The sequence below is a fragment of the Nipponia nippon genome, unplaced genomic scaffold (assembly GCF_047370975.1).
Source record: "Nipponia nippon isolate SJK-2023a ecotype South Korea unplaced genomic scaffold, ASM4737097v1 scaffold_9, whole genome shotgun sequence".
NCBI classification, from domain to species: domain Eukaryota; kingdom Metazoa; phylum Chordata; class Aves; order Pelecaniformes; family Threskiornithidae; genus Nipponia; species Nipponia nippon.
The window spans coordinates 12,442,252-12,458,861 of record NW_028262413.1 but is presented as its reverse complement, the minus strand read 5'-3'; the positions used below and the strand labels follow the sequence as shown (position 1 = coordinate 12,458,861).

The window sequence follows — 16,610 nt, the reverse complement described above, 5'->3', positions numbered from 1 at the left end:
TTCTTTCTTTTTTTTTTTTAACTAATAATGCTTAAATTCTAAAATCAAAGTAAAACAAGCACATACTTATCTGGTACTGCAAAATGTAGCCAGTAAGGTGGCCGTTTGCTTTCTTGGGAAGTCCCCACGACAGAGTGACAGAGTCCTTGTCAAAGTTCAGGATCCTTAGAAAACGTGGTTGTTCAGGGACTGGAAGATACAGGGATTATCTTTCAGAGAAGAAGATTGAACAGCTCTGTCTCTACACATACTTATTAAATGAGGATATAGTTTAGGTCAAAATCTATAGTTCCCCTTTCTAGTGAAGGGCTTTATGAATATTAGAGATTTTACAATCACTTTAAATAAGGAAATCAACTTGCCTTGTTACATGGACAATTTCTATTTATGTCCCTCCATCCCATATTCTCATTTTGTCTTACCTCCTTCCGGAGTTTCAAACACAACGGGGGAGCTTTCCGGGCCATCTCCTTTGGCGTTATAAGCCAAAACAGTTAAGCGGAATTCACTGAAGGGCTCTAGACCGGGAATCATCCCATAGTTTCTGTCTCCTACAAACGTTAGGAAGTGTTTCTCTGGGTGATGCCTTTTTCCATCCAGCATGCTTTTTGTTTTCCACCAACTGACCTGCATTGAGATTGGCATTTCTATAACAAATTATGTTTTATGGGGCTGAACACAATATTGATTTCTCTCATCTTCCCAGAAATGAGAGACTGCGATCTATCCTTGATCTGGGATTCACTTAATAGTTTATTCAACTGTATACAAATATTTAAAGAGAAATTCCTAACCTTATAGCCTCTTAAATGTCCACGAACTCTGTCCCTTGGTATTCCAAACCAGAAGACTTTGACCAGCGTGCTGTTCACAATATCCACCGATACGCCGGAAGGAGCAGCATCTGGAACTGTAAAAACAAAAGTGCTGCATATTAAAAACACTTAAAAGAGCTCAGTTTCACACTGTTCACAGCTACAGGGCTTGGCTTTCCAGCTCAAGCTGTGGCAGTTCATGCAGTCTTACTGCAGGCAAGAAAAAAGCCATTCCACCTGCATCCGGTGGGTGAAATGGGCCAATAAACATTTATTTTGCCGTACCAGGGCTTTCTGCTGAGGGTTGGAATACAGGTGCACTGGGACATATGAATTTCTACACCAGTATTTATGATTTCCTGTTTCAAGTAATGCTTACAGCAGTGAGAAGAATAAAAAAAAATTATTAACACAGCACTCAAGAAGGCAATCATGAAGGTTTTTTTTATAATCAATTTCATTTTACAACTAAGCTCATTAAACAGTAGGATTTTAATCACTGCACAACACAGAGAGCTATTATAGTGCCTGAAAAAAAGAGGCCTTGATCAATTGACAACTGAATTGCAATGAAGATTTTCCACTGATAGATATAAAACTAGATCCATCACAGACACAAAAAGAAAACAAACATCCTGCAGGGTTTCTTTCTCTCTGTTCTCACTATTCACCACCTCTTCTGCCATACGCTCTACAGGGGAGAGAAGATGCACCACCAAACCTTCCTGTTGCCCACCTCTGGGTGCACAATGGGCATTCTCCTGTCTGAACAGCACCAAGACCGTTCCCAGCACCAAAACCTTATGCTGGTGAAACCCCAGGAAGCACCTGGCAGGTTGTAAACATCAAACTGGTCCATTCAGGGTTGATAACGCAGAAGTCAGTACGCTCACTCAATGAGAGGAGTGCTCCAGAGAGCCCATCTTAGGATCTATTTCCCTCTGTAAAGCCCGTAACATTTTTTACATCTGTGGTTATCACAGTAACTTTACTGGCTGTTTCCTATCACCTACCATGGATCATGATACTCCATAATGGCTTCTGTGAGAAGCTGCTGCAAGTGGAGAGGTGGTAGCAGCAGCACCTATACTACTGCTACTGGGGAGTGACTGCTGTGGGACGTGGTGGGTTAAATCAAGGATGTGGCCATCTGGTCATTTTAATAAGCAGCAAAACACAGGCTTGTCTTAGCTGGCTAATCCACTGTAGACTTTTCAAAGGCCATTCAAACTGTCAGTTTATTTCATTCTTATGAAAACAACGTAAAGATTTCAGATTCTGCATGGGATGAAAACTGTCTGACTTTAATAAAAATCAATCTGCAGATCCGAAACATGGACCATTCACTGGCCCTCCTGGGCCCTCTTTGCCAACAGCTCCCAGCCCCTGCTGCTAAGCATTTGCAAATGCAATAAGCATTTGTATCTGGGATGGGGGAAGCTTGGCAGCCCACGCTAGCTGGCCACCATGCTGTTTACTCCCTTGCTGATTTAAATCCTTAATTCCTACAAAAAAGATTCTTTTTTTTTTTTGGTGGTGTTAGTGCTTAACTGGGTTGCTTCCTAAAGTGAAGCCTGGCATTTCTTTACCACAGCTTTTTTTTTTCCCAGTCCTCCAAATCTGTTCTGTAGCCACGCAGTAAACACCAAAGGGGACAGGTTGCTCTTCAGAGATGTTGGGGTGGCCTCAGCAGTGACATTATCCAGTGTCCCACGGACACAGCAGGGCTGTTGCATCCCACGTGGCACCAGCATTAATTCTATTAGCAGGGCAACCCTCCCGCGTGTTCACCTCTCCTAACAGGACATGATTATTAAAGCCCACCATGAAGCTGGAGCTCAAAGAGCATGTGCAAAGGGTGGGTATCACAAGCAGTTGCTGTGATTTCAGAGCAGCCCAGGATATCTATTTTGTGAAAACAGGTGGCAAGGGGAGAAAGCCTCGCTGTTTGATCTGGCCTAGATGATGCACTGTGGGCCAGGCAGAGTCCAAAATCAGAGGTGGGCGGGTGCTGAGAAGACCTAGGGAGGGGGCTTGGAGCAGGACTAGATCCAAAGCAAAGCCTTACAGTGGAAGAAGACTTCTCCAGAGACACAGGGAGGCCTGAGAGGGGGCTGTGCCACTTGGGAGCCATGGGAAGCCACTAGACAGAAACCCAAACTGGAGAAGGGGACCTGTTCTTCAAGGACTTCATGGGCAAGGTAACATCCAGCAGACGTGGGAATGTGGCATCATATATAAATTCACTTACAATGCCCAGCAGCTGACTGTTTGTACTTAATTGCCAGAGCACTTAACTTCTGGCAGCATTAAACTGTTGAATTAGGCCCCAGAGAAGCTAAAGATTTTTTTCCCACCAAGTACAACACAATGACTGCTACACTTCATAGACTTCTTATGGACTGTGGCCTTCAAACAAGTATCCATATTAAGCCACCAACTGAGATTAATGAAAGCACAAGTGACCTTTCCAAAAAAACCCTCAAACTCGAGCAAGCTGGCATCCATGGCACCCAGCATCAGTTGTATCTGCGTCTCATGTAGTCCATCATGCTGAGCAGTGGCATTTAAGAAGTTTTGGCCGTGGGCTGCGTAATCCATCACTCCATATCCGATGATTTTCCATCACAAGAATCCCCCATGCAGCATATTTTTACATGAAAGTTTCCACTACTTACCGTCCTCTCCTGAATATCCAATGGTAACATTTGGTTCAGGACCGGATCCTAAATTATTTACCGCTTGGACTTTGATCTCATATGGCACAAAGGTGGGGGTGTTTCGCAGTGTCAGAGAATGCTTCTTCACTGTCTCCTCGTTCCAGTCCGCCTCGACTCCCCGCTGCCGCCAACTCACTTTGTACTCCAGCCCCGGCCCGTTCCTCTCCACAGGTTTCAATGGCTGTGGAAGAAGTTAAAAGAGATCCTGTCTGTCTTTGTTGCAGTAATCATGAAACAGCAGCTGAGGGGAGGGGGGAATAATTTTGCAGAGCGTGTTATGACATTGGGAGAGAAAAGGAGGAAAAAAGAAAGCTTTAACTTTTCGCTGTCATGTTAATTTTCAGACAACTGGAAGAAAATCGTCATGACTTCAAGAGAAAGGTGGGTAAAAGGCAGAGAAACAGTTGGATTAAAAACAGATTAATTGCTAGTAGACGTATTTCTGCACACGACATACATCAGTTTTTGCTTTGCGACAGCTTTTCTTTGTTTTCTTGTTCGATGTAAAACTGCAAGCCTTTTAGCACAACTAAAATGCCTGTTCTGGCATAGGGCTGTGTATGTCTTTTAGTAAAGCTAAAATCCGTGTTTTATCTTAGAATTTCATGTAGCACAGCAAGTTGCGTCATTAAAATTTAGATTTGTTCTAAATAGGCACAAAATGCTTGAAACTATGCCTGGACATTTAATGTGCAACTGCTGTGCTACCCTTTTTTACTGATCAGTTGACGAATTCATCACAGCATGGTTCCCATCTAATTAACATTAATTTATAAAATATTCGAAGACATATAGCAATGGATTGTCATGAGACATTCTCCAATTGAGTTTATTTCTCTGAAAATGTACTTCTTTAATTAAGTTGACTGGTCACCTGCACTACCAAAAATGATGGGTTTTTTTTTCAGTCCACTGAAACAGCTGTTGGTATTTCCCACCACATACCCTACGTCTAATAATACTTAAATTATGTATTGCACATATCAAATATATAATAACTGATATGTATCCAAGCTGCACACAGAGTCTGTAATGAAATGGCTTCGACTTGCAAGTGCAGAAGGTGATGCCCCATTGTCCTGCCTGACTGCCACTCCTCATGCATGGGGGACTTAGTTCTGGAGGATCTGCAAAAATTCCCATTTATCTGCTCTGATGGTATGAGGATCTTTGGGATGACCATGGCCAAGGAGCTGGTAGACTGGGCAGCTTTCTAAAAGGCACCACTGGGAGAATCACCTCCACAGCAAAGAACCTAGGGAATGGGATTTGCATGAGAAGCTGAAGTAAAAAATTCCTACTCAAAAATAACTTCTTGTTTAGAGTTAAATTTCAGCACTGCTTGACTCTTATTTTGATCTCCCTTAATGCTGCAAATCCTCAGCTGAAAAGCTAGTCATTAATGCTCATCTGGTCTCTTAATCCAAAATAGGCAGATTAACATCGTTTTGCAGCCTTTGTCTGCCAGAAATAGCATGTTCAGTGCCTAGCATTTCCTCTGAAAAGCACACAGGGAACACCATAAATAAATTAATATCCTGTTTATGATGTTTAAATGATTCAACAAGATTTAACTAAGTCTGTCCATCCCATTCTCTCCCTTCAGTCTCAGTTTTCACTTCTACTTTTGCCCTGTCTGAGCAGTGGATTACAGGCTTCCCGGCAAGGGGGAGCGCTCATTCTCTGTTCAATAAAGCGTTGGCCATAGTAGCATTTCCCAGCCATGCTGGTAACTACCACTCTGCATTTCTTCCGAGAGGCAGGACTGTCTTCCCTGACCCTGAGCTATGTAGTAGAGCAAAAATCCCCATTCAAATCCAAGTCAATAGATCTAGAGGGCCATCTCCTTTTGACGTAATTATAGCCTAAACCATGAATTCACACTGGGGAAACATTTATTGTTCTTTGCTGCAAGCAGCAGATTGAGAAGTAAATCTCATGTAAATTGTGTTTAATTCCAGCCACAAAGAAAGATGCTCCCTTCCACAGTTGTTGAAATTTTTGTTAAATGAAGGAATATATCTCTCTCTAAACTGTTGGCACAGAAGCTGTAAGCTTAAAAGCCAGGGAATTTGAAGACTGGAAACCATGCTTGAGACTTTTACACAATTTCTTTGACACACATGCTCAGGAGGTTTATCTACACTCCTTTAGTTCTTGGTGTAAAATTCAAGCTCGCATTCTCTTGGCCAAGTGACCTGTGTCATTTTTAAACCTCCAGGCTGGAAGAGCAGAAGCTATGTGCAAACCATCCCCTCCCTGGGCCTGGCTGCTCCTCCTGCAGAGGAGGGTAAGAAAGACCATAATTATTTTAAGCACTTTCTTGTATGCAAGGTGCACAGGAGAAGAGCATACTCTGGAGGATTCTCACTGTGCTTTATAGGACTTCCATATTTCTTCATAACTTGCAAAGTTAGATGTAAAAAATTGACTTTTGAATCAAAATGAAACTAAGGGAAGAAATCCAGAACTTTACCTTTGACTTCAGTAGCATCAAGCGTCCTACCTATGGAATTTGTATTTTTTTTAATGTAGTTATATTAAAACAACATCCTGATAAATTCCATGCTGCTTTAGAAACTGCTGCTTGAAGGGAGAACCTGTTTCTGATATCGTAGCATTGACAGACACATTTGCCTTACCTCCCATTTCATCACCATTTCATGTGGTTCAGAAGCTTCAACTCGGATGTTTTCTGGGTTCTTGTCTGGAGCTGGAACCACACAGGTGTTAAGGTTAGTTTGCATATCCTAGGGTTTATTTGCATTTATTATTTACACGCAAAAACAGGATGCAAAAAACTTTTCTTATTTCCATATTACTGAGAGTGAAAGACACCTAAACAAAACACGTTCATGAGATTAATTACTTGGATCAGCAAAGCTGCTGTGACCGAAACACATTGTTTATGCAGTTTTGATTCCTAAGTGCCCTTGTTGGTTAGAGCCACCAGCTAACATGAAACTGTGACTTTTGGATTTCAAAGCACCAGATGTAGGGGGATTATGAGTAAGAGATTTTTCTCCCTATGGGAATAGCAAACAGAAGGTATATCATTAGTGGGACACACACAGCTGAAAAAGCTGAAGAAGGACCTGAAATTGAAGTAAAGGGGGAAAAAAGAAAGAAAAATGCCAGGGAATGCAAATTCTGTGCTGAAAAGTTGGCCTCTAAAATGACTTTCAGGGACACAACATTTTCTGTCACAGTGAGAAATGCACTGTGAATGGATATTTTTTACAAGCTTAGTGCTGCTGAAATGCTCCCCATAAACCTCAAAGATCATCTCCAGCAACTGCTGGTCCATACAGTTGCAACGGGCTTTAAAGGTGCAAAATCAGCAGAGCTCAGGAAAGCTGTACGCTATTGGTACCCTGGCAGGAAACACCCTGCTAACTACAGCAGTGTGGACTCCTCACTTTGGCATCCCTGGGCTGCCACTGAGCAGCGAAAGCCGCACAAGCACGCCTGACTTCTTTACACCCCTCTGAAGCACAGGAGGGCACTATTATTCCCAGCAAAACACTAAAAATATTAATATTCAGAAAACTAGATGGCAGTATTTACCAGCTGGAGGTGTTGCATAGCGCAGCGATGGTTTACTAGGCTGGCTCCTTCCCACAGCATTCACAGACACGACGCGAAACTGGTAATTCACATACGGGGCCAGTGACAAAAGGGCTGTGGTATCATTCCCTGGGACTCTGGTTAGCTCCTGCCACCTCCCCGGCTCCCACCGGTTCTCTTCAAACTCTATAATCGACTCTGGGTAGGAAAAGAAACAAAACAAAAGAAAAAAGGCAGAGCCTGTATAAACAGCTTATAAATAGCAAGGATGGAAATGAACTTACAACAAATTAACTGTCATAGTAAAACCAATTAAGTGTGGCTGTGAGCAGTTTGTTTCTTCTAACAGCCATGGCGTACCATAATGCTAAACAGTGCAAGATGATGCTACTAAAATCCTTCATACCATTAATAGGACTGTTATGACTGGCCCCGGCTTTCCAGGATAGTCGAACACTTCGGTTTTGATGTTCTGAGAGCTGAAGATCTTCTGGCGGATCAGGAACATCTGAGAAATAATGAAGAAGTGTCAGGAGCAAGCTATTTCTGTTTGTCTTGGCATTTTCCAAAGGACTGGAACAAGTTTAGTGAAGAAGGTGATAAAACATCTTTTCATTTCAAAATGGACAAAATTAGGACAGTGGGAATTGCTTTTAAAGATCCTTTTTACTACAGAAAACCAGGCTGAATCTTCTGGTCCTGTTTTCTCCCTTATAAATGCAATATCCTTTCTCAAGTTCATTTCCACCTACTCTCATTACTGTGCTTGCAGCAACAGATTTTTCTTTTCAAATCAACACTAAGATCTATTTAATCATTAATAGATATTGACACTGCTTTTAGCAGAAAGTTATATTAGCATCGCTTGGATTTACTCTGGTGCAAACCAGAGTGGTAGAAGGTGACTTCGCTCTGGCAGTTATCGAACTTGGCCTTTTAGAGTATGAGTGAAAGGATAACATTCATTATTCCAGCCATGGGGATCTATATTAAAAGGAAACAAGAAAATTCATTACCTGCCAGCTCAACTAATGCTGTCCAGAGAATATATCAGAGTCAGAGTTGGTGGTGGTTGATATGATAACTGCACTGCACCTCCTGGGAACAAGTGCGGAACTATACGAGCCCCAAGCACAGGACTACCCTGCTGCTGTCAGAGCTCACTTTTCAGGGATGTGGTCTTAACCAGGGCTGAGGTTACCAGCACCACCAAAATAGGCTGCTCCCCCTCACAGTCCTGGGAGATGGCAAGAGGGACACATGTATGCAACACAACCTGGTTTCTCAACAGCGTCAGTAGCAGAAGAGGTGATCTGTGGCACGGGTTGTTTATCAAATTGCCTGTAATTGAATGAACACTTTCAAATTTAGCAGATTCAGACTGACAGATGTTTATCTTCCTTATAGCTTGCTTTGACAATTTGCAGTCTGATTGCATTGGATTAGTTTGGAACTGAAATGTATAGGGCCTGATGTAAAAGAGTAATTTCTCACTGCAAGGGGCTGATGGTAACCCCTCATCCTTCCGAAGTCACACACACATGCTCCCCTTCCTTAAAAATAGGGCTGGTGTTTCAAAATCTAAAAAATGTACAGACCAAGGAAACGAGATTGTACAACTTCGGGTCTTTCAGCTCTTCCTACCCCAATGTCCCAACTACATTTTTGGCTGACAATGTAATTTCTTATAAGAAAAACAGCTACCTCAACCACCAAGACTGTCTCTGTCACTGTGAAAGAAATTAATTGTGTCTGTACAGAATTTTTTAAATAACAATGTTGAGTTTTCCTGTATATCTCAGGTTACATCAAAAAGTTTAAAGGTTATGTTTGGGTTTGGATTTTTTTTTTTTTTAAAAATCATTCCATATATTAATTTAAAGATGGCAATGGTGTATCTTAAAGATACTCACCCCTCTATCTGTTCATTAATCATAGAACAAATACTTCAAAGTATTCTAACTAAATATTTCTTTTGCTCTTAGTTGCCCATATTCTGATGTCTCCATCTGTGCCATATTTAGTTCTTTAGCCATCTCACAAGTCTTTCATTGCAAAAGAAGCCTGAATTTTTCATTTGGAAAATAGCAGATATTGTTAATCCACCAAGACCTTTCTTATATACAACAAACAAGGGGAAAAGAGCACAAGACTGTTTTTCCTTTTCTGCAAATCACCTTTTTAAAAGGGAATAAAGTGCTTCATGAAATTTTCATAAGTAATCTAACAAATAGTCTACAAACATTTTGAATTATACAGCACTAAAGAACACAGTACCATAAATAATGCGCATAGCATCGTCTTAATTTACTATTTACTGAAAAATACCATTCACTTAAAGTGTGAAAACATTTTGAAGGTCAGATAGTCTCAGTCCTTGTTGCAATCACTGCCAGAAATAAATAAAAATGTAAAATGAAGCAAAATTTAATGAAATTAAAAAGATCCAAAAAACTGTCCACAAAAGAGAATTTTAGCTGTTTGCTGATGCCCTTCAGTACATGTGCAAAGGACTGCACATCACTCCACAAGTTCACCCCTTAATTTCAAGTGGTTCTTCAGGAAGGGAGGCAGGTTGTAAGGATGCTCACACAAGGTCAAGCTTCAGACTCTGCGGGTCAAGGCTTTTCTCTGCTGTGGACTTGCTCTTTGCCACTGGACAATAATTTACGCTCAGATTCACAGCAATAATTAATCCTTTTAGGTGCTTAACTTCCACTGATCTTCAGAGGAGTTGGACATCTAAATACTGGCCTTACGTCTTCTTCAAAACATAGTCCAAGCAGTAATTCATGTGAAAATCCCTGGTAAAGTGGGGTGAAGGACTGACCAAGGACTTCAAAGCAGAAGCAGAGTCATTCTTAATATGCTATTATACCTTTCAGCCTGGGCAAGCTCCTACAGACACTGTGGGTGACTCCTGAACTGAGAAAAAAGGCTGCCTCATCTTAGGTATAACACAGATCAAATATAAATGAAAAGTTTGTGTCAGCATCCCCATTCCTGGAGATACAACGATAGCACAACTGAGGTTAACGAGTGAGAGGTACATTGCACCTCTGTGAAATTGGGTTATTGAGGCTCTGTAACTGAATTGGGCAGAAGCAGCAAATAAGCAAAAGTGCTGCAATGTCATTATGTACTGCGCAGAGCTGTTTGCACACCAGGACAATATCCTCTTACCAAGAACAATTAACTGTGACTCAGCTGTAACACTGTCCAGAGAAGTGGTAGCCACACAAGTGTAAACTCCTTGATCCTCCAGTGTCACACTTGATATGAACAGTGTATCCCTGTCCAGAATTATCCTACGGGGCAAAAAAAAGGTACATACATATAAGGAAGAGAAAAATCTGTTAGATAATAATATGACAGACAGACATCGTTGTTCTCCGAAAAATTGTTCACAAAAAAACTTGCTAACAGGACATTTTGAATAACATAATTGCATGTTAGGCCTATTACTTTAAAATGTAATTGTAGTTGTATTATACACTGTGCTGTAGACTATTATTTGTATTTTGTAGCAATTTAGCCTCCATGGCTGGAAGTTGGCATGTCTCTCTTGGTCTGAAGAGAGTCACATTGATATGCATCGGCTGAATGTCTGGAACATAGGATTTTGGCACATTGTTAATGAGGTAAATACACGGGCTTTATGTCTGAATTTTTGAAACGGCTGAGTAAAAGTGAGCATTCCCAACCCACTTGTGTAATGTCCAATGCACCAGGGGAAGTTGGCATTAACCCAGGCACATGGGCTCTGTTGCAGCCATGGCATTTGCTTGGCACTATCTCCCCACGCTACGTGGCCTCAGCAGGATCTTCAACCTCTCCAGCACTGCAGTATTTAGGAAACTTTCTCTCTTCTGTGGTAATTAATAAAGACATCTGATTGTCCAGTGTGGCACCCTTCACATGGAATAAAGGCTTAGCTCCATCCCCTTAAGGTCAATGGAAACACAAGAGTAAGGCAAATTCAGCCAGCACTTTTAAGTCCTAAATTCATACGCAGGAAAAACTCATTGCTTTTAATCTGTATGATTTTAGGCAGAATCCCAGAAATCTGTTTTAGATTCATTTTAATATTACAAGGACTTGCTTTGGCCAAATAGGTATAAAAACCAGGAAAATAATAGTTCCACTGAAGTGGAGAAACAAAACCCCAGTTGACTGCACTGGGGCTAGGGGTGTATTTTTGCATTGAACCAATATTTATGCAATATTCTGCTGTGATGGTGAGAGAGTTAATAAAAAACAAAATCATTTGCCAGCCATGGCTCAAAACTCATATAGATGCATTTATATTTATATGTATATTAAAATGTAGATCTATTCACATATCGCATGAAGAATTCTTGCAGACATAAATTTGCATTTCAAGCTATTAAGTCTCATGTTTATTGAAACTCAGGTTCCTGCACCATACAGCATTATTCAGCTCAGATCAAGAAAACTGTTGTTTCTTCCCTGCTTACCTGCCACCTTCCATGCTGTTGACTGGCAGCTCATCTCCATCTTTCCTCCAGGATAATTTAAAACTGTGTTTCAAGTGTGAATCATACTCAGACTGACATTTCAATAAAATTGAATGCAATTTCAACACTCTGGGGTTCTTTGGAGTAACCACAAGTTTTGTAGCATCTGATTGATCACAGAAAAACACTTTGATTAGGAGAGAGAGACTATTACATCAAATTTTCACCAAGCACTTCATATCTAAAAATCAACCTTAGGAGCAACGATCATGTCTTTTTTGTTATATATACAAACATTTCAAGTGAAGGGTGGTTGTTTTTGAAATAGATATTTGCCAGGATTTCATTTTCTATTTTGAAAAATTCTTTTTTAGTTCACTCCAAACCAAAGAGCTCCAGAAAAAAAAACAAAACAAAAAAACCAAAAACCACCAAAAAAGTCACAGGTGAAAATCCTTGTTAGCAGACTGTCATGAAATGGATGATAAAAAAAAAGCTTGAATATGATTTTTATGTCCAATTGCCATTTGAAATAGGCTTTGGCAATGATCCAAGAAAAATTATAAGCTTATTAAAGTCAAGTGAGAAAAAATTATTGCAATCAAGTTTTTTCTTTTAATTGACTCTAATCTGATTGCAAAAACAGATGAATAAGTAAGAAGAAAGCAGTTGGCTGAATTTCTTTTTACAGTGAAATGTTGCTCTGTGAGAATTCTATTGTACTTTTTCATGTTTATTATCACTGTAAAATTTACAAAGCAAAGGGAGTGGGTGGAAATAGAACACAAAAGGAATGTTTCTTTCTCAAGTTTGTCACAGCAAACCTGCATCTGAAAGTCCTTTTAAGGACTCTGCTAATTGAATATTGAAGTTTTGTTTTGTTTTGTTTTGTTTTTATTGGCAAGCCCTAAATCCTAAATAAATTTGTATGCAATGCACTAAATTTAACCTGTGTGCTCAGCAGAACCTGTCCACTACCATCACCCCCCAGGGAAAAACCTCTCCTGCCCAACCAATCAAATACATCCCTTAAAACAGAGCATGTGTCTGAAACGTATGAGTAAATGCATTTCAGTTCTCTCTTTACAAGTATTTGTCAAATTGATAGTCATTCAAAGGCCCACTGCAAAGCCCTCAAACCAGCAGCATCCCCTCACTCATCCTGCTGCAACGTGCTTGGTGTTTGCTGCAGATATTAATTCAGTTTGGGATGCACCTTCTGATCAACAGGTGGGAAGTAGCTTTAGGGAAGGAGGAAGCCCATGGCTGCAGAAGATGCAGGGACCATGTCTGGCTCAGCAAGGACCCCACCAAGCCCACAATCACAGGGAGCACTCTGGGCTCCCAAGGGTCAGCCAAGAACCTGCTCTGAGTGTAACAGGGCTGATGGCAAGAAGGAGGGAAAATAATTTCAAGATACTAAAGTTAATGGATCTGGGAAGTAAACTGTAAGGTTTTGGTGGCTTATGCAGCTTCTGGAAGCGTCAAGAAGAAAGTAAACATCACGTATGAGCATGGAGAAATCACACAGAAAAATGGAGACAATTTCAGGTCTTAGTATACAGAGAATTTATAGCCTCACAGAATAAATCTGTATCTTGGACTGAGTATTTACGTATTACTTATTTACTGAAAATTTGTAAATATAAAACCTTAGCAGATATCAAAGGTCTTTCTATTCATAAGTGAGACATTACCTCTTATATCCAGATTAGCAGTGATTGCTCTTTTTCCAACAGAGTTTGCAGCCCAGCAGGCATATGATCCTGAGTCTTCTTTCTTTGTTTCTTTGATTTCTAGGGTGCCATTCTTATTTAACTCATAGCGTAATGTTGAAAGTGGCTCTATGCTGTCATCCTTAGTCCTAAAGAGGATAATAATAGTTACAGGTTATTTCTAGGCCTGCAGGAACTGTTATTTCATGGTTAGCAGATATTGCAGGGGACACAGGAATTTTGGGAGCTGGTCTCAGCTCTGCCACTGAGCAATCAAGTCAAGACTAGCAGGCCACTTTACCAATGTGCAGCAAATTGTAAAGGGACATAAGCTTCCTCCAATCAAAAACACATTGACAGTGTCTAGCAAGGTCTTTAAACTAGTCTAGCTGAGTCTTTAATCTATAGCTGTCATCTGCAATTTTATTGCACCTGTCAAGTGCTATGACAATCCTGTTATTTCCAACTGTACGGAACCATTCCCAGGTAAACACGCTCTGTAAGTCATCACATTTCCCCCTCAATAATGTGTCCAGACTTAAAAAGTTGCCAACATTAACCTAAGGCCGATGAAGCTGTAGCAGGATTTGGCTATATACAGCATGGCTTGGTTTAATGAATATCCCAGCACTTGTCTCACACAGGTATTGAGGACTTTCATTAACCTTTTTTTGATAAACCAGTTCTTCAGGGTTCTTGCAAGTGCATTTAAACACAGAATACTTATATACAGTTTTGTTACAAATTTCTCATTTTAACTCCACAGAAATAATAACTAGCACTTTTTCAATGTTTGGGGCACCTGTATGAACCTGTTTCACATGGAAACATCAGTTCTCAGTGGCTTACCATCTAATATCTGCTGCAGGCGACGCAAAAATTTCACAGTGCAGGAAGGCACTGTAACCCACAACTGTGGCATAGTTTTCACCATCTGAGGTCAGTATTAAGGGAGCAATATCTGCAGAAGAGAATGCAAAATGAGCAGCACTGCATTTCAGAACTGGAAATAGAAATACTGTTCCTGCATCATCCCCTTTTCCAGCAAAGGTCAAAGGCTTAGCCACTTAATGGGAATTTCACTGCCTTTTGGCACCAGTTGCACTGAGCAACCGAGCTCTCATAAGCTTCACTGACAAAGATAACAGTGGTTGACTGCTGGACATGTTAGAAAATGAAACATCCATGTGCTCCAGGAGAGGAAACAGACCTGGTTCTGCTTCATCTAGAGACCTCTTTTATTAGACAAATTCTCATCACTCTCTTTCTTCAAAGAACAGGCTGAGCATCACAACTGAAATTAAAGGTTAACAATACACTTAATTCAAAAACAGAGTTGTGGTCACAATTCAGCCCCCAGTGGTTTTAGCATGTTTGAATTCAAAAGGTTGTGAGCCCAACCACAACCATGTTTTTAAAATAAAGACTATATCAAAGCTTATGAGCCCTTCTAAGCATATTGCCCACGATAAGGCTTGTTGCATTAGTTTGGACAGCATATTTCCTAAAATCTGGGGCCAATACAAAAGAACAATGACATGGTTACAATCCCCAAGCTGTTCTGAAGCATTCAATCAGCAGAATGGGACACTTCAGTTAAATCTCTTCTCATGAACAGGGAAGCCTGGGAGGATACTCACTGAGGACGTTCACATTGGCGCTAGCAAGGATGGTGCCGTGCTTGTTGCTGGCCTCGCACTGGTACACAGCACTGTCCTGAAGCTGAAGGTTGGTAAGGCTGATCTCTCTGGCAGAGATTCTCCCTCTGAAGGTCCTACCTGGAAAGACCCAGACTATATCAGGAGATGGAGAAAACACCACAACTGTGGAGTTCACAGTCTCTCCTCACTGCTTGAAAGTCAAAGGCAAAGCACATCTTCAGGATCAAACCAGGACCTTGCTCAACAGCCGGAGAGCAAGTTGCAGAGCACTGCCTTTGCCAGCAGTCCTGTGGCCTAAAGAAAGTGCTCTAGAGCACCAATTTCCAGTAAAATCCCCACACAGACTTTTTAAAATGGTAGTAATAATACTGCTAGACCAGGGAGCAGGGCCTGTGCTCCTCAGCCACACAGTCACTTGTGCTTATTCAGAAGAACAAAGACCTCAATGAACATCAGCTATCCCAGATCCCCAAAAGATGAGAGCATTACAGGGTGAGGCAGATGCAGTAACTCACGGGTACCACTACCCCACAGCCCTGCAGCTTTCACCCCTACTCTCTTCAAGATCACATTTAAACATCAGCTTTATTAATTAAATAAATATTAACTCATGTCTAAATAGATGTCAAACCAGACATCACTCAGTGCATTAGGATTTGTGTGTTCCCTCTAACTGGGCACAACACAGGCACATCCCACCCAACCACCACCGAAAGGAGGACGCTGGACCTTGCACTTACTATCGATGGGCATGCCATTAAGTTTCCACTGAATGGTTGGCTCTGGGTTGCCAATAGCTTCGCACAGCAGCACAAGATTTGTTCCTACGCTGTAAACACCACCTTCGGGCTCCTTTATCCACCGAGGAGGCTCTGTAAAGAGGGGACATAGCAAGCATAAGGTGCACAGTGAGACATGTCTAACTCTGCTATTGCTATGGTCCTCCAGGAGATGGCAAACGCTGCCAACAGTTCCCAGCCAGCTCCTAGCAGCCCATACTGTGGCTGTATTGTATTTCTTGCAAACTGATGTTACAAAAGGTAAAATTAGCATCAGCACACATCTATTTCTGTCTTTCAGACTTTGTGAAACGTGAGTGTCAGGGAGAGAGTGTAGGGAATGGGCAGTGTTTATCCAAGTGCAAATGGGAGATGAGAGGTTGGGGAAGGAGGTAAACATGAATGGGTCAGGATTTTCACAAGGACCCTGAGACAAGAGACTGTGGTCTGTGAAATGAAGTGAGACTATTTCAGCAACTCAAACAAGATGAAAATATCCATCCAGCTCAAATCCCCCTCACTAGGCATGAGCAAGTGGCTTCCACCGACTTGCCCAGGAGTGGCTGGAGGGCAGAACACAGCGATGCAACAGAGCTCCACGACAGCATGCAGCACCTCCATCTGCTCATCTACGTGTGCTGAGGAAATGCATTGTGATTTTCGATATGCTGTTTTTCCACCATGTATTCAGATGAGAGGCTGATCCGTAACATATTTAGAAATGATGGAACACCCTCTCATCACTGGAGATGAGAGAACCTCCTCCCTGAGGAGCAGTCCAGAAAGGTTGCCCACAGGGTGGTGGTAGAGGAGCAGCAGTGTGCTGCTGCATTCCCTGTGCTCTACTCCTTCCCAGTACTGCCAGCTAAACTGGG

The 16,610-nt window shown here is 41.4% G+C and overlaps 1 protein-coding gene across 11 annotated transcripts in view; it reads right to left on the bottom strand.

The window, feature by feature from the left end:
* CHL1 (cell adhesion molecule L1 like) overlaps window positions 1-16,610 on the bottom strand; it is a 142,261-nt gene that overhangs the window by 17,636 nt on the left and 108,015 nt on the right. For all 11 annotated transcript variants that reach the window (XR_015701283.1, XM_087743438.1, XM_087743437.1 and 8 more), the window contains 13 exons: window positions 15,697-15,828; window positions 14,936-15,073; window positions 14,145-14,256; window positions 13,278-13,444; window positions 11,581-11,746; window positions 10,286-10,410; window positions 7,509-7,610; window positions 7,103-7,300; window positions 6,178-6,248; window positions 3,494-3,716; window positions 795-910; window positions 423-627; window positions 67-189 (listed from right to left, as the gene is read on the bottom strand). Coding sequence is in view for 10 of the 11 variants with exons in the window: in XM_087743438.1 (XP_087599564.1) it covers window positions 67-189; window positions 423-627; window positions 795-910; window positions 3,494-3,716; window positions 6,178-6,248; window positions 7,103-7,300; window positions 7,509-7,610; window positions 10,286-10,410; window positions 11,581-11,746; window positions 13,278-13,444; window positions 14,145-14,256; window positions 14,936-15,073; window positions 15,697-15,828 (1,878 nt within the window). In the remaining variant the exon portion in view is untranslated. The remainder of the gene's footprint in view (window positions 1-66; window positions 190-422; window positions 628-794; window positions 911-3,493; window positions 3,717-6,177; window positions 6,249-7,102; window positions 7,301-7,508; window positions 7,611-10,285; window positions 10,411-11,580; window positions 11,747-13,277; window positions 13,445-14,144; window positions 14,257-14,935; window positions 15,074-15,696; window positions 15,829-16,610) is intronic.